Source organism: Capra hircus, chromosome 19 (assembly GCF_001704415.2).
Source record: "Capra hircus breed San Clemente chromosome 19, ASM170441v1, whole genome shotgun sequence".
Classification (NCBI taxonomy): Eukaryota; Metazoa; Chordata; class Mammalia; order Artiodactyla; family Bovidae; genus Capra; species Capra hircus.
Window position 1 is genome coordinate 17,193,207 of NC_030826.1, and position 23,837 is coordinate 17,217,043.

The following is a 23,837-nucleotide window of genomic DNA, read 5'->3' on the forward strand; positions in this document are numbered from 1 at the left end:
TAGTGCCATGTGTGTGCACATTGGTTCAGAAAGAACCTCTAACACTTTAAAAGTTTTGTTCATTATCGGTAGCTGTTACGATAGAATATGAATGTGGGCTCTGATAAAGCATCTGAAGCCTGCAAAATAGTCTGCAGAGAACGCTGGCCTCTCTAGGGAAAAATTCTTCCCACTCCACCCTCAACTCCAAGCCAGCCAGGGAGCTGTCCCTCTGGCAGTGCTGACTTCCTTGAAAGAGCCTCACTGTGATAGGAAGTCAAGCTTCGTTTCATGGAGATTTCCTTTATTACATGTGGACTTTGACCAGATCTTACTTCTTAAGGGATTAGTTGTAGTTGTTTTCCAGTTATCTCATAGGCATATGTAGTTTTCCCTAGAATATCATAGATGTCCCCCATTTTTTCCTGGTTCTCCTATAGAAGCCATTAAATACAAAAGGAATTTGGGAAATTCTTCTATTAATTATTGTTGTTCTTCAGTTTTTCAGTCATATCTGACTCTTTGCAACCCCATGGACTGCAGCACACCAGGCTTCCCTGTCCTTCACCATCTCCCAGAGCTCTTATATTAATAGACCAAACAGATGTTCAGTAACTCTTATTATGACACTGTGGCATAAGGGGATGGCATATCTTGATCCCCTTCAAAATGAACGAGTAGTCTGTGTATAGAAGATTCTGTAATTAAGTATGTTTTAAAATTTTGGTTGAACAAAGTTAGAATAGATTTATTTACATAGAACTTCTCAGAGCTTTTAATATATCAAATGTATATTATGAACCTCTGAAAAGGAACTGCAGTATGCAGCCTTCCTGAACTTAACTGAAAATGGAACACTTTTTTTTCCAGGGGTCATTTCAAAGGCCCTGTGTCCCCAAATTCACTTTTGAAACTCTATAAAAGAATGTTAGGGTGCACCTTTGGCTGGGCCTTTCAAATACCGGTTATTATCTGAGTTTTTGAGTGATCTAGGGAACCATTCAAAATTGAGATCATTTGCAAGCATCTGAAGCAAAGGTTACTAGGTTTTTGTTTTTGTTTTTTTTTAAGGAATTCTGCATGTTCTAGATGCCAGACATAAAGGAAGAAAAGTCGGAACATTTGTTACATAAGATAAAAGCCCAACCTGTCCCCTGACTGGTTCATGAGCCACCTCCGTCTTGGATGACGGTGGCTCTGTGGGTGGAGAAAGCAGCAGGTGTTTTCACACAAGCCTAAAACAGACACCTCATTGGATCTGCTGAAATGCCTAAACACTTGACCCATACCCTGAAGTTCTGTGTCAAAAAGCAGTTTTGAAATAGCCTTGACCTGAGCGATTTTGAAGATGAATTATCAACTTTGTACCTCTTCTTTTAAGGGAAAAAAGAAAAAGATTTTAAACCAAACAGAAGAAAGTAACCAATTTAGTAAAGCTCCACAGACTGTTTACTTTTGAATAAAATTGAATCCTGAAAGGCCCATCAGAATGACTTAACCTGTTAGCTGAAATAATTTTGCTTTCAAAATAATTGCAATTTGAGTTTGGACAGAGTTAATGTTAAGCTAATCTTCTGACACTAGTTGACTGGGAGGTTCAATTGCTTCTTAAAGTTACAGTTACAAGGAGGTTATCAGACTGTAGCATTGTTGTATTAGCAGTAGTTGTGTGCACTAAAGAATTGTTGGGCTAATGGATCTGAGTAAGGCCATATCGAAAACATATGAGTCCCAAGTGAAGGTTCATGAGACCAAAGTAAAGCTCAGGGGTGATTGTTTCTAAATCATACACCCCCTACACACACAGCTAAGTTCATCAGGATAATTTATAATGAGCAGACTCACACATGCTCTTTTTGGGGGAGGGGGGCCTCTCTTTAGTTGAATGGTTTACATCTGTTTATTGACTGAAGACCTGGTGACTTCATCATTTCTTTTTTTTTCCCCATCATTTCTGTTTAAATTTTCATTTTATACTGGAATATAGTTGATTTACAATGCTGTGTTAGTTCCAGGTGTACGGCAAGATGATTCAGTTATACACATCCATGTATCTATTCTTTTTCATGTTCGTTTCTCATATAGGTCATTATAGAATATTCAGAGTATTGATTAGAGCTCTCTGTGCTATATAGTTCATTCTTGTTACCTATTTTATATATAGTAGTATGTATATGTTAATCCCAAGGTCCTAATTTGCCCCTCCCCTCTTCCCCTTTGGGAACCATAAGTTTGTTTTCTAAGTCTGTATGTCTGTTTCTGTTTTGTAAACAAATCCATTTATATCATTTTTTTTTGATTCCACTTACATGTGGAATTAAAGTAACATCATATGGTATTTGTCTTTGACTTACTTCACTTGGTATATTTCATTATTTCTTAATTTGCCCCTTAAGTCATCTGAAAATGCTAGTAATTTATCTGTGAAACCAAGGAATTTTGTATCAGATTTTATGCTAAGAAACTACAGATTATATTCACTGAGTCTTAGTTTCTTCTTCATGCATATTAACTTTCTGTTCTGATAGAAAGGAAAAAAAAAAAACATGGGTACTCTAGCATTTTAAAAATAGCACATCAGATCTTTATTCATGTTATCCCTCGTGGAGATATTTGACTTGAAGAGGAATAACTCAGAAAATCTTTGCTTTGAATCTTCCTTTAAAATAACTCTTGGAGAAGCCAAGCCTTCATTAATCAATCATGAGATATTCCAAAATGGATGTTGTATTCTAAATATGATGGGGTGTATGGATACCAAAGACAGATTTTGTGTGCCTTACAATTTTCTTAAAGTTCAGCCTGGTACCTAAATAAATTCTCCTGTACCACACCTCCTTAACAGCCATAAACTGTTAGAACTTGGCCAGAAAATCTATATGGAAGCTAGAAATCGAAAGATGGTTCTACCAAAAGTTGTCCTGAGGCATAGAGGGCCTGGGAAGCTTAGAAGCTGGAATGTTGAAGGATTCTGGGTATAGAAACCAAGAGAACATCCAATTCAGGGCAACAGGGAGCTGTCTGAAGACAGCCCGAATGGTCCTAGCACCCATAATGACAGAAAACAAAAACCTGGAGAGCTGGAGAAAACCAGAAAGTTGATCTGGGCTTGTTTTTGAAGTTAAACTGAAGATACATAATCGACCTGCTTCTTAATAGAGTGTAACCTAGACTCCTATATCTTTTGCAAAGTTTATCTTGTGCTTTAGTGACTGCCAGATGTTGCTTTGCAATGCCTGACCGCCAAAGCACATGCCAGAGGAAACCATGGTGGAATTAAGATGGTATTATAAAACATCTGGCTAGACACGACAGACTGTGTTTACATCCACTCCCCCCTCAGAACCCCTCAATCAGCAGTTAAGGGATGAAAACTGGAGAAACCCACAAGGACGGATACAGCCATAGTGGAAACAACAGCAGACAAGAGGCATCAACATAATTTTGGAAGTGAACATGTGGTTAGTCCCCCAGGCCCGTGGAGAAAGCTGAAATCTAAGAGTCTGCAGAGAAGAAGGCAGACAAGCAAGCCAGATCACCCAGCCATGGGGCTGCAGGAAGATTCAGGATGGGGAGGAGCAGGTGCCTCTGTAGGTAGGGGAGAGCGGTGGAGCTGACGGGGGAGATTGGTTAAAACTCTTAAGTGTGTGTGCTAAGTCACTTCAGTCGTGTCTGACTCTTTGTGACCCCATGGACTGTAGCCCGCCAGGCTCCTCTGTCCATGGGATTCTCCAGGCAAAAAAATACTGGAGTGGGTTGCCACGCCCTCCTCCAAGGGATCTTCCCAACCTAGGGGCCAAGCTCTCATCTCTTACATTTCCTACATCAGTAGGCAGGTTCTTTACCACTAGCTCCCCCTGGGAAACTCTATATAAAAAAGCGGTTATATACCCAGGCCTCCCAGCCTCACAAAGCTGAGGGCTGCCTCAGTCTCATTTTGATAGAAGATAAGAAATTTACTCTGAAGAAATTGAACCAGAAAAGCTCTAGCTTAGGGATACCAGGAACCAGCGAAGAGGGGTTATGCACCATATTGAAACCAGGTAAATTAAGTGAAAGTCTAGACACTAAAGATTCCCTCCAGTCCTCTTCACTCGGAATTCTGGGAGCAAAGAGAAAACAATTTAAAATACAGATGTTCCTGGGGTCCCCCACAGATGGTTGACCCCCACCTAATCACCCTGTAGTGAAGTCCACCACACACACACACACACACACACACACACACCCCACATCTTTATCCATTCATCTGTCGATGGACATTTAGACTGTTTCCACGTCTTGGCTGTTGTGAATAGTGCTAAGAGCAACATGCTTTTAAGAGGGCTATTTGTAGAACAAGGATGAGCTCTTGAAAGTGGGAAACATGATGATAAAAATGAAAGATTTAGTATCTGGCTTGCAAGATGAAGTTGAAAACATCCCGTCACTCAACAAATACTGTTGAGTGGCTATACTATGTCCTTGGCTCTGTTTGAGGCAGTAGAGATTGGTCGGTGAACAAAAGAGGCAAAGACCCTGGCCTAGCAGAGCTTAACTTCCTGTAGACGGAGAGCATAAACAATACAGTGATATGTAAGTTACAGATGTTATGAAGTGTTAAGTGCTGGAGGCAAGAGAAAAATCCGAGCGTGGTGCAGAGAATGGGGAGTGCCAAGGCCAGGGGCGGGTGGCGGGGAGGGGGGCGGTGGAGACAAGGGGAGTTTTTACATATAATGGCTAGGGCCTGGTTTATTGGGAAGGTGACGTTTGCGCAGACTAGAGAGTGAGGAAGATAGCTAGGTGGTATCTGGAGGAAGATCCTTCCAGCAGGGGGGACAATTAGCGGAAAGGCCCTGAGACAGAAGGCTGGTGCAGGGCAGAGCAGGGTCCAGTGTGGCTGGAGTGAGCCAGGGCAAGGGCAGTGGGAGGGGCTGGGTGGAGATTGTGCCAGACCACGTGGGTCTTGTGGGCCAGAGGAGGGACTTTGGCTTTCACTCTAGGGGAGACAGAGATGGAGCGCAGTGGCAGAGTCTTAAGCAGAGAAGAGACACGATCTGACTTTGGTCCTAAAAGGATCACTTGGCTGCGAAACTGACATGGATACACTATTGATACTGCGTATAAAACGGATAACCAGTGAGAACCTACTGTATACCACAGGGACCTCTTCTCCGTCCTCACTGCTGACCTAAATGGGAAGGTGAAAGGTGCTCAGTCATGTCTGACTCTTTGTGACTCCACGGACCATACAGCCTATGACATTCTCCCGGCCAGGATACTGGAGTGGGCAGCCTTTCCCTTCTCCAGGGGGGTCTTCTCAACCCAGGGATCGAACATTGTGGGCAGATTGTTTACCAGCTGAGCTATCAGGGAAGCCCGACCTCAATGGGAAGGAAATTCCAACAAGAGGGGATGTATGTATACCTATAACTGATTCTCTTTGCTGTACCATAGAAACTAACACAACATTGTAAAGCAAATATACTCCAATAAAATTTTGTTTTAAAAGGAAACAATAAATTTTTTAAACAATAAAATTGACTGTAGGGGGTCAAGGTACTGAGGAGAAGATGTGGGTCCAAAATTCGGTAGCAGGGATGTGCCCTGTGGCTCTAATGTCCTCTCCTTATATCTCAGTTGTACCTTCCAAGTTGGCCACTGTCTTCACCTCCATCTTTAGTTCCACCTAAGAAGTGACTTGCTTGCCCTCTCCCCTGTCAGTCTGCCTTCTGCCTTATATCGTCTGATAACTTCCTCACCAGGTCCTGTCATATCTCCTTCAGCTTTCGGCGCCCCGTCTCTTGCGTCAGATCCTAAAGCACATAGTATACAGTGGTTTCCACTTCCAGGGTTCATGTTGTTGAATGAGGCCCTCTCTGGCTCCCTTGATTGTTGCTGAACCTCTCTAGGCATATTCAAATGCTCGTTAAGCATTTGATTATTGAATACAGCAGTTAATTTTCTCCTTTCTGACACTCCATCATCAGGCAAAGTCCTCTCTGGAGTCCTGTTTATATGACTTGAAAAACTCCACAGTTTAAGCTCTTTAAACAAAGAGGAAAATGGGAAAAATCTGTCTCATACCTTAAATTTCAACCTTCAGACCCTTGATGAGAAAATTAACAACAGCCCTCCTCCCACACAAATGCAAACTTCTATGGGAGCATATTGGTTTAAACCAACTAGGCTTTGATTATAAGGAAAAATACATGAATTTTTTTTTTTTTTTTTGCATAGAATCATTTGCCTCTGTAGTTTCTCATTGCTACTTTTTCTCTGATGAAAAGTAAACAAAGCCTAAGGGACTTCTGATAAAGTGGATGGTATGACTGCAAGCTCATGAAATTCCTCTCCCCTAAATTTGCTGAAATTAACAAAAATGTAAAAGTAACATTTTAAAAGGTTATTATTATAATGTTCATTTTGATCATAAAGGAGAACACGCCATCAACCCTGAAACCAAGAAAAGTTCCCAACTTCATACTATAAACTTGAGAAGTGTTATCCAAAAAATGAAATTGGACCAAATTGAAAGAAGCTGCTAAAAAGAAATATATGTATTCTTCAAAGACAAGAATGAAATGTAGAAAAGTACAAGGAGGGAATTCTGAAAAGCCTCACTGTTTTTGAAGGCTCTGGCCTTATGTATAAGGGTTCCTAGAGAGGAAGGTTGGTATAACCCATACCTCCGTCAGGAACCCTTTCTTCTATCAAGAGGACTGCTTCCCCACCCCAAGCCCCACCAGGCGAGAAGAGTCTTTCCTGACTTTGGTATGTCAGTAAGTGGGCATGAAAGAGGGGAAGCTTTTGCTGGGAATAATTCTTACGGCCAAACCAAGGAAAAGCTCCACAAGACATGGGGAAAGACTGTGTGTCCCCAACCAAGCCAAAATCCGACGATACCCCCCTTACTCACTGAAGCAAAGCTCCGATGCATTGATTTCATTAGTATTAAGGAAAGAAGTCAGTGGTGATCCATAGCCCCAGCTCTCTCTCCACCAATCTTGGGCAGCCGAAAGCCCAGATAAGACATATCAATCATGGACACCCAGTCCATGTTATCAGTGGAAGAATAAAATAACACACCATCAAACACTATCTGGGGCAGATGGCATACTGAGGACGAATGGTTCATATTCATCAGAGTTTCCAGGTCACACTGACTGGTGACTGAGGCAGAAAATCTGCGCAAACGAAAAAAAAAAGAAAGAAGCCCAGGGACTTCCCTGGTGGTCCAGTGGCTAAGACTCTGAGCTCCCAATGCTGGGGACCCAGGTTCAATCCCTGGCCAAGGAACTAGATCCCACATGCCACAACCAAATAAATAAACCTGTGCAACCAAATAAATAAACATATGAATGTTTAAAAGAAAAGTAGCGCAGCCTCCTGAAGACAAGGACTAGGTTTCAAATAGTCCTACCAACCGATGCATACTGAGTTCCAGATACCCGTCAGGCACGATTTTCAGTGAAAGGTTTCAGTGAAAGGTTTCAGTGAAACCTTTAATCCTCACACCACCTCTACAAGATCAGCACCATCATCATCCACATCTTTTTTTTAATTTTTTTTTTTAATTTGCCTGTGCTGGATCTTGGTTGCTGTGCTCAGACTTTTCTCTAGTTGTGGTACACAGGCTTCTCGTTGTGGTAGTCTTGTTGCAGAGTACAGCCTCCAGAGCGTGGGCTCAGTAGTTGTGGCACACGGGCTTAGTTGCTCCGTGGCACGTGGGATCTTCCCAGACCAGGGATTGAACCCGTGTCCCCTGCATTGGCAGGCGGATTCTCAACCGCTGGACCACCAGGGAAGTCCTGTCATCCTCATCTTATGGATAAAACAGCGAAGGCACAGAGGGGTTGGGAAGTTTGCCGCAGTTCACCCAGCTGGCTGGAGTGGGCCAGGATTTTGACACAGCCTGGTCCAGAGCCTATTCTCCACTCCTCTGCTCTCATATCCCAGGAAACAAATATTTTAGGCAACTGCTTTGTACTCTCAAGGAAATTAAAGAGACTAGAAATTTACTGGCCATGCATCCATTCTTGGAAGCTATTGGAGGGAGGGAAACCAAGATGAAGAAAGAAGTAAGTTGAAGAATCAGGGATCTAACATGGAAGAGACCTTTAAAAGTCCCAGGATAGGAACCGTGGAGTGAGCTCAAAGAGCACACGGACATAAGGAGCATCAACGAAAAAACATGCTAGTGATGAGCTTGACAGTTGGAAACATTATTGCTGATCATTTGATGAGTCTGGTAGAACATTTGGAAAAACTAGCATAAGTAATTAGGAAATAAGGCACATTTTTGAAAAACCAGACAGTTATTACCTGTAAAAGCAAGTTTATATAATAAAGTAAAGGAATGGTAGCCAATTATGCTCCTTAGCACAGTGATGAACCAAATTCATATATAACATATATTAGGTATACATGTATTATACAAATTATTCATGCAACCTATAATACAGCTAATATAATAACATGTAACAATGTAAGCACTTTAAAACCTTGATGTAATTATTATTGCGTGAAGAAGGGATGGTAACAGTGGTGATAGAAGAGCTAACTCACCAACTTTTGTAGTTTGGATAGGGTCTAAAAAGATTCACCAAGAAATAGCAGCCTATATGTATTATTTGTAAATACCCGAAGCAATTAGAATAGTTGGAATGGAATGACACTGTGAGCTGAGGCAGTGGGCAACAGAAAGGACTACTGTCTTTTTTATAGCATTTTTGTGCTGTTTGACTTTTTAGCTACACAAAACCTAATTTAACCAAGACACAGATGAAATCTCCAAGGCTATCAGAAACAAGCAACCCTACCCCTTAAAACGTACTTACACATTATTTTTTCAGAGTACTGAAGAGTCTAACCAAAATCGTTTTAACAAAAATCTCTATAAAACACTTCTTAAAAATTAAAGATTGATTTCCTATATAGATGCGGCTCCAGGGAGTCTTAATATCCTTTCTCTTTAAAAAAAAAAAAAAAAAGGCAACAAACAGTATGAGAGGTTTTAAATGTGTTTTCTTTAACCAACTGAATCACACACTTCCACCCTGTAATTGTACTCTTGGTTTTTCAAGATGCTAAAGAAGGGACCTTTATTTTAGTGCTTGGGTGGAGGCCTCACGCGGCCGCGTGTGTGATGGATCCAGCTACAGGAGGAAAGGCGTCTTGACTGAAATGGGTGACGACTCATGGCACCCGCAGCCATGAGTCACTCTCCCTGCCCCTCTGTCTCTATACATTCTGCTTGCGCATGAGCTCCAGGTTCATCACAAATGGCTCCTGTCTTGCTTCACTCGCATATCCCGGTTTCTCCTGATCCGTTAGCTCCTCTTTGGGGGCCGTGAATCGCCTCCACATGTCTGTGCAGCAGGCTGGGAAGGAGGGGCAGTGCAGCCTCCTGGGATGTTTAGGGACCTTTGTGGAAACCAGCCTAAAATGGCTAAATGAAAGAGGCATCCGGGAGCACTCCTCAGTGTTCTTGGGTGTCCTAATGGGAAGGAAATCTAAAAAAGAGCAGCTATATGTATACAAATGGTTGATCTGCTTTGCTCTGCAGCAAGGGATTACTATACCATTATGAAGCAGCTATACTCCAATAAAAGTTAATTTAAAAAAAATTTTTTTAATCACCTCAGGAAAAAAATAGAGAAAGAAAGTGGCATCACAGGACTTCCGTGGTGGTGCCGTGGATAAGAATCCACCTGCCAATGCAGGGGACAGAGGCTCAAATCCTGGTCCAGGAAGATCCCACATGGCATGGAGCAACTAAGCTTGTGTCCCACAACTACTGAAGCCCGCACGGTCTGCCCACGGCCTGTGCCCCTAACAAGAGACACCACCCCACTGAAGCCCACACACCGCAATGAGGAGTAGCCCCCACTCGCCACTAGACACAAGGGGATGCAGCAATGAAGACCCAGCACAACCATAAATAAATAGATACTATTTTTTGAAAAAGACATCACATAAGTTTTTCTGAGAGAACTTGGCGGCCGCAGATGGGGGTCTAAGAAGAAACAAAAGAACCCGGAGCAATTCTGGAGAATTCATACTGTGTGGGCTTTGAATGAGAGGTTGAATTTCTTGGTCCTGAGAGTCTAGAGACAGGGAAGGAAATAGTACCATCAACCTAGGAATTCAGACAGTCATTTAAGTAGCAGCAGTGAGTATCACCTGGTCGGTGGTGGCAGTGTGTCCATGGAGGTTATCCAAGAAAACAGTGAGGAAGTTTGGGGTCTTGGGACTCAAGCAGCAGAAAGGAAAAGAAAGCAATTTATACTGGAAATACTGCACAAGAAAAGATACATTTGGTAATAGCATAGTTAGGGGAAGAATCAATGATGAAGATTATACCAAATTTCTTTTTACTTGAGAGGCTGAGAAGGATGGGATCCTGAGAAAAATATAAGTAATCTATGACTTCATTGTGCTTAGATAAAGCAGGCACTGAAATGTTGACATTTTGTCTGATTGATTTCTGAGCACTGCAAACATTGGACAAGGATTCGTACGATATCAGTCATCTGTTTTTTACCCTTTCCCCAGGGATACATCTAAATTCTCGGGAGTTTACATAACACCCAGGGAGGGGGCTGCACAGACCGTGAATAAATCAGTTCATACCTCCACTGCAACATTATAGTAGCAGCTGATGAGTGTTGTCTGTGCAAAGCTAGGTTTCTTAAAAGAACTGTGGATGTTGATGGCTTTGGGTTCTGACTCATCTTGCTTCCTTTCAACATTCTTAAAATATTTATCCAAGGATAATGGTATTTTGGCTTTCTTCTTTTCATGACCTTAGAGTTAGAACAGGGCTCTGCTTCAGACTGCACACACTTCTTTGTCGATAATGAACCCCCTAGACTCTGAGTCAAAATGACAGGTGTGCCTCCTGGCGCCACCTATTGGTGGCAGGCAGAATTGACATGCTTCGGCTTGGGCTAATTTTATGATATACGTAAATTTCCAGGTTGAGCATCTAAGTAAAGGAGCGTCTGTGATTTCAAAGTGATCCAGCAACATCTTCCTTTTTTTATTTTCCTCTATCATGAAGGTGTGGCGGGGCACCCTGGCCCGCATGCGGTACAAGAGGACCAAAGCAGCACTAACGATTATCAGATACTACCGTCGCTACAAGGTCAAGTCCTACATCCACGAGGTGGCCAGACGCTTCCACGGCATCAAGACCATGAGGGACTATGGCAAGCACGTGCAGTGGCCAACCCCGCCTAAAGTTCTTCACCGTTTCGAGGAGGTCCTACAGGCAATTTTTAATAGGTAAGAACCTGCTGATATGTGCAGCATCCGTGTATAGCAGTACACCTACTAGATAAAGTTACAAACCTGAGACCATGACATCAGCTCTGCTATTTGCTATAGGACATTGGTTTTTCCCAGGTGGCTCAGACAGTAAACAATCTGCCTGCAGTGCAGGAGACCCAAGTTTGATCCCTGGGTGGGGAAGATCCCCTGGAGGGGAGGCTATGGCAACCCCCTCCAGTATTCTTGCCTGTAAAACCCCATGGACAGAGGATCCTGGTGGGCTACAATTCATGGGGTCACAAAGAGTTGGATACGACTGAGCAACTAACACTTCCATTGGGTTTTACCTGTGTCTCCACCTTCATGATTTCACTGTCAAAGGGCATCTGCTTACCCCTCAAAAAATTGAACCGTCTACATACTTTTCTGTAGCAGTAGACAGTAGTATGCCACAAAGCCCAGGTCAAGCCGTATTTAAGATAAGCTATTAGCATGATGTCTCTACTTTCTTTTATTTTTCGCTGTTAGAATTACCACATATCACTCATACTAGGAAGTCTGTTATCCTTTCAGAGCAGTGGTTCTCTGTCCACACCTGACAGTGAGTCAGTGATGTTATCCAACCAGCTCATCCTCTGAGCCTCTGGGGAAGCCCTATAAACTAAACCGTGCTAAATCGCTTCAGTCATGTCTGACTCTTTGCAACCCTATGGACTAGAGCATGCCAGGCTCCTCTAAGCTAATGGTTCTCAAATATGGTCATTTGACATCATGATATTCTCTGACATTCACAGAGAGTTTGTAAAACACACCAAGGCCCAGGTCCCACCTCTGAAAAGTCCTGTTTAATGGTGCTGGGGAGCACAGCCCAAGCAGAGGTCCTGGGTGATTTTAAAATAAAAGAATGTATGCGAGACAGCAAAAGAGACACAGATGTTTAGAACGGACTTTTGGACTCTGTGGGAGAGGGGGATGATTTGGGAGAATGGCATTGAAACATGTATACTATCATGTGAGAAACGAATCGCCAGTCTATGTTCGATACAGGATACAGGATGCTTGGGGCTGGTGCACGGGGATGATCCAAAGAGACGATATGGGGTGGGAGGTGGGAGAGGGGTTCAGGATTGGGAACTCATATACACCCGTGGTGGATTCATGCCAGGGTATGGCAAAACCAATACAGTATTGTAAAGTAAAATAAAGTAAAAATATAAATAAATAAATAAATGAAAAAGAAAAGAAAACACTGTTATAGAGCAAGCTATTTTTAAAAACAAATAAGTAAATAGATTGATTACATCCATGTCACATTTGATACCTTCCCAGCTAATCTTCATTTTTTTATAAACTGCCCTGAATCTGACTTTGTAGTTATTCATAGCTTCTTTCTTCTTGTTTTTTTAAGCTTGTTTGTTGCCAGCATGCACCGGACATATTTAGCTATGTCTTACATACAGCATCTAGTCACATAAACTAAGTTATATGTATGTTTTTAGTCCCTAAGACGCGTCTGACTCTTTGCAGCCCCAGGCACTGTAGCCCACCAGGCTCCTCGGTCCATGGGATTGTCCAGGCAAGGATACTGGAGTGGGTTGCCAGTTCCTTTTCTGGAGGACCTTCCTGACCCAGGGTCGAGCCCAAATCTCCTCCATCCTAACCCTCTTGAGCCATTGTCATTCAGTCCCTAAATCATATCCTACTCTTTGTGACCCCATGGACTGCAGCACGCCAGGCTTCCTTGTCCTTCACTATCTTCCAGAGTTTCCTCAGACTCATGTCCATTGAGTCAGTGATGCTATCCAACCAGCTCATCCTCTGAGCCTCTGGGGAAGCCCTGTAAACTAAACTGTGCTAAATCGCTTCAGTCATGTCTGACTCTTTGCGACCCTATGGACTATAGCATGCCAGGCTCCTCTAAGCTAATGGTTCTCAAATATGGTCATTTGGCATCATGGTATTCTACCAAGTGTACCATGAACTGATTGATGTATTGAATGTAAACTGGTGGCAGATATCAAAAGATTTTTAAAAAATGGGAGGAAAGCTCTTTAATATGTATCTCATTTGCTTTCAAAAAAAAATGTTTGTTCATACAACAGTGGTATGAATATTCAAAAAAAAAAAGAAAAAAAATAGAACAGTAGAAAATTAATGAAAGCAAAAGAACCTCAACCCATTCTCCAGTGTAACCCATAAATGTTAGCTGTAAATCTTGGCAGAGCCTTCTTAGTGCACAGATCCATTTTTTTCATGAATTATATCATCTGTCACCTACATTTTTTACATCATCTAAAAAGTAAGGAAACAATACATGAATACATGCTCATTTTTTTAAGTGACATGATATAAAATTTTATAGGATATAAAGTTGAAATCCTCCACACTGTCTCGTCTCTTCTTCCTTTCCCCTAAGATAAGCACTCATTAGCAATTAGTTTGTAACCTTTTAAATCTTTGTCTATACATTTACAAGCATATAATGCACATATAATGGAAGTATGATATAGTGGTTAAGAACATGAACACTGGAATCTAGCTGCCACTGACTAGCTGTGTAACCTTGGGCAAATGAATTAACATCTCTGTGCCGCTGTTTTCTTATCTGGAAAAGGGCCATTATCATAGCACCCGCTCACAGGGTTCTGAAAGGATTATGAGTAAATATATATAAAGCATTTCAGATAGTGCCTGCACATAGAAATTACTATGGAAATGTTTGCTCATTCTATCTGGGTTTCTTTCCCTCTCTTTCTTTTCCACGGTTCAGTTCAGTTGCTCAGTCTTGTCCAACTCTTTGTGACCCCGTGGACTGCAGCACCCCAGGCCTCCCTGTCCATCACCAACTCCTGAAATTTACTCAAATTCAGGTCCATTGAGTCGGTGATGCCATCCAACCATCTCATCTTCTGTCATCCCCTTCTCCTCCTGACTTCAATCTTTCCCAGCATCAGGGTCTTTTCCAATGAGTCAGTTCTTCTCATCAGGTGGCCAAAGTATAGGAGTTTCAGCTTCAGCATCAGTCCTTCCAATGAATATTCAGGATTGATTTCCTTTAGGATGGACTGGTTGGATCTCCTTGCAGTCCAAGACACTCTCAAGAGTCTTCCCCACCACCACTGTTCAAAACCATCAATTCTTCAATGCTCAGCTTTCTTTATAAGCAGGAGTCTATGTGTGGCTGTATGACTTTACTTAAAAGTAAGTCTTGGAGACCTGTCTGTCCATCACGGTAAATAAAGATCAATGTTATAATTTTAGTGGCTGCATAGGATTACTGATTTTGATAATGTTGCAGCGTAGACTGTACAGTAGTCTGTTTTAAGGCTTGGAGGTTTTATGTATGGCTTAGAATTGATTATTTTGTGCTATTTACTCAGCACCTGCTGTGTCAGAGCCACTGACCTGGGTTTCGTGGATACAGTGATAAATAAGAAAGCTGTGAAAGGCCGTCCCCACCCTTCTTAGGACTTACAGTCAACGAGCATTTTGAAAATAATACATCAGCTCTGTGTGTTGATTGTACACACATACACACACACTGAATGAGTCTTGCCAGTTGGATTAATCTGGTTCAAAGGCACTCTTTTCCTATAAAGGGCCAGGTAGTAAATATTTTAGGGCTTATGGGCTCCACATGGTTTTTGTCACATAGTTTTGTTTTGTTGAACACGTAAAAACTATTCTTAGCTCCATGGGTGAGCTTTGGCACGGGCTGTGGTTTACCAACCCCTGGCCTCATTGCTGCATGGTGTTTAACGGATCCTTGCACTTTTGATCTGTAGAATCCTGAGAGAAGTGTGTTCGAGGATTTTGCTCTGAATCGCGGGGTCTTGTTTTCTTATAACATCTCCATGCATCTAGCTTCAGCCCCCGTCTCATTCCTCACAGCAGTTCTTTTTCATCCTGGGAAGGCCAGGTGCCTTCCTCGCCCCCAGCTTCTTCCTGGGGTCAAGGCTGCTGAGCTTCCCGGCAGCAGCCGTCGTCCTCTGCGCGGGTTTAGGAGATGGAGGTTTGCTTGATCAGGAGTGTGTGCTCATCCCCCACCCCCCCTAGCCCCCCAGCTTGGATGGGTCAGATCTGAATTCCCCAGCACAGCTCTCTGCGACAGGGCCCTGGGGTCAGTCCACAGTGGACCCGGTCCTGGGCCACCATGGGCAGTGAAGAGGGGAGAGGCTGACCCGACACCTGGCCTCCATGGCACTGTGGGTTCTGGCCCCAGCTCTCTCCCGGACACCCCCTCTTCGGTCCCCCTCCCGCAGGCTCCTGCTCCACCTACAGGACTCCTTGCTGTTCCCCCCAGACACCAAGCCAGCTCGCACGTTAGAATCTTGGCGCTCACTGTTTTCTTGTCCTAAACGCTCTTGCCCAAGCATCCATACAGCGGGCTCCGCCACTTCCTGCTCCTCTGTCCTTGTCAGCTGCCTTCCAGACCAGCCTCGGCGTCTCACGCCTGCTCTCGGCTCCTTCCCTCTGTTGCACTCCTCTCCCCCGTTCCTTGGCTTGTTTTCTTTCATAGCCCTAATCCCGTCATCCACACTGTGTGTTCACTCGCTTGTTCGTCTGTCTGTGCTTTCTGGGGCTTCCCTGGTGGCTCAGTGGTCAAGAACCTGCCTGCCAATGCAGGAGACATGAGATGTGGGCTCGATCCCCAGGTTGGGAAGATCCCCTGGAGGAGGGCATGGTAGCCCACTCCAGGATTCTTGCCTGGAGAATCCCATAGACAGTGGATTCTGGTGGGCTACAACCCATGGGCTCACAAAGAGTCAGACATAACTGAGCAACTAACATTAAACTCTGCTTTCTAGAACATCAGCACCTAGCAGAAAGGATCTTCGTCTGTCTGTTTACAGTTGTGCCTCCACTCCCTAGAACAGCATCTGAAGTTTAGTAAGTGCCTAGAAAACATTTGATGAATGAATGAATGATGAAGCCAGAGTTCCTATGCCCTAACTATAGATATTAAGAGAGTCCGTGTATCACTAAGTTCTGGTTGCTTCCAAAACATGCAGACAGCAAAGGAAGTTCTACAGAAATCTCTGTCCACATAAAACTGTTATGTCTTTTAACATGTTCTATGTATATTTTGGAGGGTTGTTTTTTTTTTCAGGGTGATGTGGAAGTAATTTAATTCTACTTAAAGGCAGCTTCAGTTATTTTTGAGAATGAATAGGATGATATTTTTAAAGTCTAAAACATTTTGTTTGTTTACTTATAGATGGAGAGCATCCCAACTTATCAAGACCATACCTGCTTCAGACTTGCCTCAAGTGAGGGCAAAAGTTGCAGCCGTGGAAATGTTGAAGGGTCAAAGGGCTGACCTTGGGCTCCAGAGAGCCTGGGAGGGCAACTATCTTGCTTCGGTAAGTCCAGGAGAACAAAGTAGAATCTACTTCTGCTCCTTTAACAAAGAAAGAGAAGACATTTTCTCCAGGAATTTATAGAAAGACTAAGACACCTTCAGAAGCTAAATCTTATGAGAGATACTAAACTAAAAGATTGTACTGCTTCTAGGTGTTACCATGTGTATATTTCCCTCACTTTAAAGATAGAGTTATCGGGACTTCCGTGGTGGTCCAGTGGTAAAGAATCTCCCTTGCAATGCAGGTGATGCTGGTTCGATCCTTGGTTGGGGAAGTAAGATCCCACATGCCTCAGGGCAACTAAGCCCATGAGCCACAGTAATTGAGACCGTGCTCTAGAGCCTGTGAGCCACAACTAAAACCTGCTGCAGCCAAATAAATATTAAACCAGAAACAGAGGGAAAGTGTTCTCTGCCTTCTATCCATATGAATTAGGTACATTCAGTAACCTGGCTTTGATCATTTAAACCTTCTCTTGCATAATTCAGCAACTATTTTTAATTACCCACCTTTGTATCAGTTATTCCCAGAGCTGTATTTCATCCTCTCTCCCATTCTTGATTTTTAAAATAGGCTAGGATCTTTGGCGTTAGAATAACCCTTTAGCAGCTTATCATCTGGGATGGGGAGGTGAAAAGGACCTGTGTGAAAATACATGAGGAGAGTTACAAAGCAGTAAAAGATGACGTCTTCATCTAAAATGGTAAGCACACACCTTTCACCGTGTTTCCTGTTTCTTTCAGAAACCAGATACACCTCAGACCTCAGGCACATTCGTCCCCGTCGCGAATGAACTGAAACGGAAGGACAAATACATGAACGTCCTCTTTTCCTGCCATGTCCGTAAGGTAAGGCGTGCTCGAAACAGACCTCCTTGGGAAGAGAAGACTGATTCAGGTGAAACTGACTTAGCTATGACCCCAGCGAGACGGAACCGTAGGTCCATGACTGGCTACATCAGCCATGGGCTCTACCTGTATACACGGTGCAGCGTTGATGGAACGACTGAGGTGACTACAATACTAGGGTGAGGCTGTAAAGTCTAATTAGGGAAGTGAAACGTGGACATACCCCTAAGAATCAAGAGCAAGAAAAGTGGTAGCTACATGCGTAAACACATCATCTTTTTCCTATCACTTAAATCTCTCTAAAAGATCGTTGACTGCACCTCAGTGTCCATAGCAGCATTCTTCACAGTAGTTAAAGGCAGAAACAGCCCAAATGTTCATCAATAGATATATGAAGGAAGAATACACGTATCCATCCAATGGAATACGGCGCGGCCGTGACAAGGAATGAAATCCATGCCACAGTGTGGATGAACCTTGAAGATATTATCTAAGTGATAAGACACAAAAGGGCAACTGTTGTGTGATTCCACTTGCATGAAATATCTAGAACAGTCAAATTAACAGAAATAGAAAGTGGAACTGTCGTTACCGGGGCTGAGAGGAATGGGTAATGTATGTATTCTTACATAATGGATGTTAGCGTTCAGATATTCTGTGGAAAAAGAGATCGACTCAATATTAGACAGACTTTTTAACAAGCTAGAGAGCAGCCTGTTTTAAACTTCGAATGAAATGTCACCATGGAAAGCTTGCTGGTAGCATCTTGGTTACCAAAGTATAGAGTCGAATTCTGAACTTTAGATCCAGAAATTCTATTTGGTCAGTATACCTAGAGTTCATGAGACAACCAAGGAGTGACTTTTGCTAACCAGATTCACACACCCACACAAAACAGTGTAAGCCATGATGCCAGTTTTTTAATTTGACAAAGGAATGTACCATTTTCGTGAACTCTCATATCCACTATCTAGGATACTTCCTTTCTAGTATCACAGTCAAATTAGTCATCAGGACAGCTATCAGAGAGAGCTGGATGGTTTTGAGAATTACATCATCAGCTTAGAAAAACCTGGCATCCCTAATTCCATCTTTCTAGTGATAACAATTTGATGTCTGACAACATGCCTCTCCCTAGGTCCTACTGCAAAAAAAAAAAAAAAACAAACTGAAAGTGTTTTAGCCATGCTTCTGTATTTCTAAGTTCAATGCAAAATAATACACTGTATTTCTTCACATCATAGCTTAGGTAATGTCATCTTTAGCAACTTTCTGGTCCTCCAGGACATAGGTAGGTAAACTTGATATGATTTTAGTCAAGTCCTCTTCTTTATGTTTTGGTTCTTTCTGAAACAACCACCCTCCATAGCTACAGCCATAAAAGGGCTTCCCAGACGATGCTCGTGGTAAAGCACCTAGCTGCTTAGTGCAGGAAACGCTGGAGACATGCATTTGATCCCTGGGTCAGGAAGATTCCCCTGAAGGGCATGGCAACCCTCTCCAGTATTCTTTCTTGCCTGGAGAATCCCCATGGACAGAGGAGCCTGGCAGGCCACAGTCCATAGGGTCACAAAGAGTAGGACGTGACTGAAGCGACTTAGCACACACACAGCTATAAAATATCCTTTAAGGTGGGAGACCTGTGCAAATAGTTCAGTTAAGTTCAGTCGCTCAGTCTGACTCTTTGCAACCCCATGAATCACAGCATGCCAAGCCTCCCTGTCCATCACCAACTCCAGGAGTTCACTCAAACTCATGTCCATCGAGTCAGTGATGCCATCCAGCCATCTCATCCTCTGTCGTCCCCTTCTCCTCCTGCCCCCAATCCCTCCCAGCATCAGGGTCTTTTCCAATAAGTCAACTCTTCGCATGAGGTGGCCAGAGTATTGGAGTTTCAGCTTCAGCATCAGTCCTTCCAGTGAACACCCAGGACTGATCTCCTTTAGGATGGACTGGTTGTACTCTCACCCATAATGTGTTTTATCCTGGTCTGACTCCAGGGAAACTTTATCTCTGGCCCCCTGTGGAGCTGACAAAACCTACAGACAAATCCCTAGAAGTGTTCAGGTAAGACCAAGATAACTAGAGATTTTTCTCTGGTTGAGGATTTTAGCTTGGGTAATAGAAGAAATCAGATAAGAGCTTATCTAACATTGAATCTGTGATCAAATTTTTCTATTACTTTATGAATTTAAGAGGAAGAAAAATTGTGTCCCTTCCTATGTTAGAATTACTTTAAATAAATCTGAATTTATAAATTCACATATATATCAAAAACATTTGTCTTTGATTTGTTTTGATTTAGCTAAGTTATGCAACTCAGAGCTTTTCCTTCATTACATTAATGTCCTTCCCACTCACTTGATGCATGCATTAAGGATGATTTGAGCTGCTAAACCTCAAGGTAAAGACTTATGACCTGTGCTCCTTAGAAATTACATTTCTGCATAAAAAGAATGTAATATTTCTAAACAGTGCTTCAGCGGAATTGTTGCTTTGAGGGTTTTGTCTGTTGGTTTCCGGATTAACTCATGGACATATCATCGAAAGGGCTAGAGTCTCCACTTGAGCACTATGGCCTGCTGTTTTTCAAATCTTGTGTGACCTTGAGAAATGATGCAACAAGTTGTTTTTTTCCATATTCGTTTGCAGCACACTTAATCTGTTTCTCAGTGTGATCTCACAAAAGATGAGGAGCCCGACTTTTACTTGCTATTCAAATTCCATGTTAGAGGTTCTTTGTCTTCCGTATCCTAAGATGGATACAAATGACTAGTGTTCTCCAAGAGGCTTTTCACAAACCAATGTTCCCTTAAATATGATTTTTTTTAAAGAGTTCCACAACTAAATGTATTCAGGGAAAAAGTATGCAAGTGTTAGTCGCTCAGTCATGTCTGACTGTTTTCAACCCCATGGACTGTAGCCCGCCAGGCTCTTCTGTCCATGAGATTTCCCAGGCAAGAATACTGGAGCAGGTTGTCATTTCCTACTCCAGAGGATCTTCCCAATCCAGGGATCGAACCCGAGTCTCCCACATTCTTTAACCGTCTGAACCACCAGGAATGGATGGGTTAAACATGCTCTTATAATGCAGAATTCTATGAACCTTTGATGTATCCGTGGGCTCTGAACACCCCAGGGGAGGCTGTGGTTTGCAGTACCTCAAACCAATTTGACTTGGAACCCTGTCTTTCCCAAAGCATCGCAGGAGGTTGTGCAAAACAACTTAGAAAAACTATGCAGAAAGTCTGCAAGCACCTTGTTTCAAGTTGGCTGACAAGTGCTAGTTTTCTTTTATGGCAAAAAAAAAATGTTGCTACGTGAAGTAAAATCATTACTACCAAGAGTAGTTATTATTTTACCACATAGAGTCTGTTTTCATCTTAATTACAGATATGACTGAGTGACTAACACTTTCACTTTTCATTGAGATATGATTCACATAACATATCTTTCACCATGTTAAAGTACATGATTTTAGAAAAGGGCTGAATGCCCATCACTAAAACCAGTTGTCGACATTTTCATTAACCCGTAAAGAAACCCACACCCCTCAGCTGTCCCCCCACGCCGAAACCTCCCCGTTGCCCCAGCCCAGTGAAGCCACTGATCTATGCTCTGTTTGTATAGGTTTGCTTACTCTGGACATTTCATATGAATGGAACTGTATAACACACGGTCCTTTGTGACTGGCGTCTTTTACTCGGCATGCTCTCGGGGTTCTTTCATGGTATAGCAGGTATCAATACGTCATCCTTTTTATTGCAAATTATATTCCATTGTATGGATATATCACATTTTATTTATTCATTCCTCAGTTAATGGACATTGCTTTGTTTCTCCTTTGCAGCCATTACGGTTAAGGCAGCTGTTAACATTCAGGCACAAGTTTTTCCGTGGATGTGTTTTCAGCTCCCTTGGGTATATACTTAAAAGGGGAATTTCTGAGCCATGTGGTAATTCTATGTTTAACTGTTTCAGGAGCTGCCAGACTGTTTTCCAAAAGGACTGTATCATCTTAGACCCCACTAGTCGTAACAAGGGTTCCACTTTCTCCACACCCTGGCCAGCATTTGTTACTGTCTGTCTTATATTATTGTCATCCTAGTGGGCGTGAGGTGGTATATCTCACTGTGGTTCTGATGTGTGTTTTTCTGATGGCCGGTGATCTCAAGCACCTTTTCATGTTTTTCTGCAGCCACATGTATATCTTCTCCGGATAAACGTCTCTTCAAATTCTTTACCCATTAAAAAAAAAAAAGTTTGGTCTTTTCATTATTATGTACTCTAGATACAACATATATTCTTTGTGCATTCTAAATAAGAGTGTTTTTCAGATATATGATTTGCAAAAATTTTCCCCTGTGGGTTGCCTTTTCACTTCTGTTGTACTGTCTGCTTTATATGGTTTTTGTTCTTTGATTCTTATGCATTTTTCTTGTTTTCCCTGATAAATTGTAAAACTGTGGACCTTTACATTGTAAAAGTCCACAAATCTGGAAGCACCTACTCCTTTTCCATCTCTTTTGCATCCAGAGGAATGGTCATAGCTGGATAACGTCTATTATAGAATTTGGCTCCACCACCAGAATAAGTTCAGTTGCTCAGTTGTGTCCAACTCTTTGCCACCCCATGGACTGCAGCACGCCAGGCTTCCCTGTCCATTGCCAACTCCCGGAGCTTGCTCAAACTCATGTCCATTGAGTCAGTGATGCCGTCCAACCATCTCATCGTCTCCTTCTCCTCCCGCCTTCAATCCTTCCCCACATCAGGGTCTTTTCTAATGAGTCAGTTCTTCACATCGGGTGACCAAAGTGTTGGAGGTTCAGCTTCAGCATCAGTCCTTTCAATGAATATTCAGGACTGATCTCCTTTAGGATTGACTGATTGGATCTCCTTACAGCCCAAGCAACTCTCAAGAGTCTTCCTCAACACCACAGTTCAAAAGCATCAGTTCTTTGGCACTCAGCTTTCTTTATAGTCCAACTCTCACATCCATACATGATTACTGGAAGATCCGTAGCTTTGACTAGATGGACCTTTGTTGACAAAGTAATGTCTCTGCTTTTTAATATGCTATCTAGGTTGATCATCACTTTCCTTCCAAGGAGCAAGCATCTTTTAATTTCATGGCTGCAGTCACCATCTGCAGTGATTTTGGAGCCCCAAAATATAAAGTCTGCCACTGTTTCCACTGTTTCCATGAGATGCCATGGAAGTGATGGGACCACTATCTATTTGCCATATTAATTTTATGAATGTTGAGTTTTAAGCCAACTTTTTCACTCTCCTCTTTCACTTTCATCAAGAGGCTCTTTAGTTCTTCTTTGCTTTCTGCCGTAAGGGTGGTGTCATCTGCATATCTGAGGTTATTGGTATTTCTCCCAGCAATCTTGGTTTCAGCTTGTGCTTCATCCAGCCCGGCATTTCACATGATGTACTCTGCATATACGTTAAATAAACAGGGTGACAATATGCACCCTTGACGTACTCCTTTCTTGATTTGGAACCAGTCTGCTGTTCCGTGTCCAGTTCTAACTGTTGCTTGTTGACCTGCATACAGATTTCTCAGGAGGCAGGTAAGGTGGTCTGGTATTCCCATCTCTTGAAGAATTTTCCACAGTTTATTGTGATCCACACAGTCAAAGGCTTTGGCTTAGTCAATAACGCAGAAGTAGATGTTTTTCTGGAACTCTTTTGCTTTTTTGATGATCCAACAGGTGTTGGAAATTTGATCTCTGGTTCCTCTGCCCTTTCTAAATCCAGTTTGAACATCTGGAAGTTCACGGTTCATGTATTGCTGAAGCCTGGCTTGGTGAATTTTGAGCATTACTTTACTGGCGTGTGAGATGAGTGCAATTGTGCAGTAGTTTGAGCATTCTTTGGCATTGCCTTTCTTTGGGATTGGAATGAAAACTGACCTTTTCCAGTCCTGTGGCCACTGCTGAGTTTTCCAAATTTGCTGGCATATTGAGTGCAGCACTTTCATAGCATCATCTTTTAGGGTTTGAAATAGCTCGACTGGAATTCCATCACCTCCACTAGCTTTGTTCATAGTGATGCTTCCTAAGGCCCACTTGACTTCACATTCCAGGATATCTGGCTCCAGGTGAGTGATCACACCATCGTGATTATCTGGGTCATGAAGCTCTTTTTTGTACAGTTCTTCTGTGTATTCTTGCTACCTCTTCTTAATATCTTCTGCTTCTGTTAGGTCCATACCATTTCTGCCCTTTATTATGCCCATCTTTGCATGAAATGTTCCCTTGGTGTCTCTAATTTTCTTGAAGAGATGTCTAGTCCCTCCCATTCTTTTGTTTTCCTCTCTTTCTTTGCACTGATCACTGAGGATGGCTTTCTTATCTCTCCTTGCTATTCACTCTACATTCCAGTG

The 23,837-nt window shown here is 42.6% G+C and overlaps 1 protein-coding gene across 1 annotated transcript in view; it reads left to right on the top strand.

Moving 5' to 3' along the window:
- The window catches only part of MYO1D (myosin ID), a 359,584-nt gene that overhangs the window by 190,808 nt on the left and 144,939 nt on the right, over positions 1-23,837 (top strand). Inside the window, exons 17-19 of the mRNA XM_018064241.1 lie at positions 11,024-11,247; positions 16,451-16,595; positions 17,339-17,443. Coding sequence (XP_017919730.1) covers positions 11,024-11,247; positions 16,451-16,595; positions 17,339-17,443 — 474 coding nt within the window. The remainder of the gene's footprint in view (positions 1-11,023; positions 11,248-16,450; positions 16,596-17,338; positions 17,444-23,837) is intronic.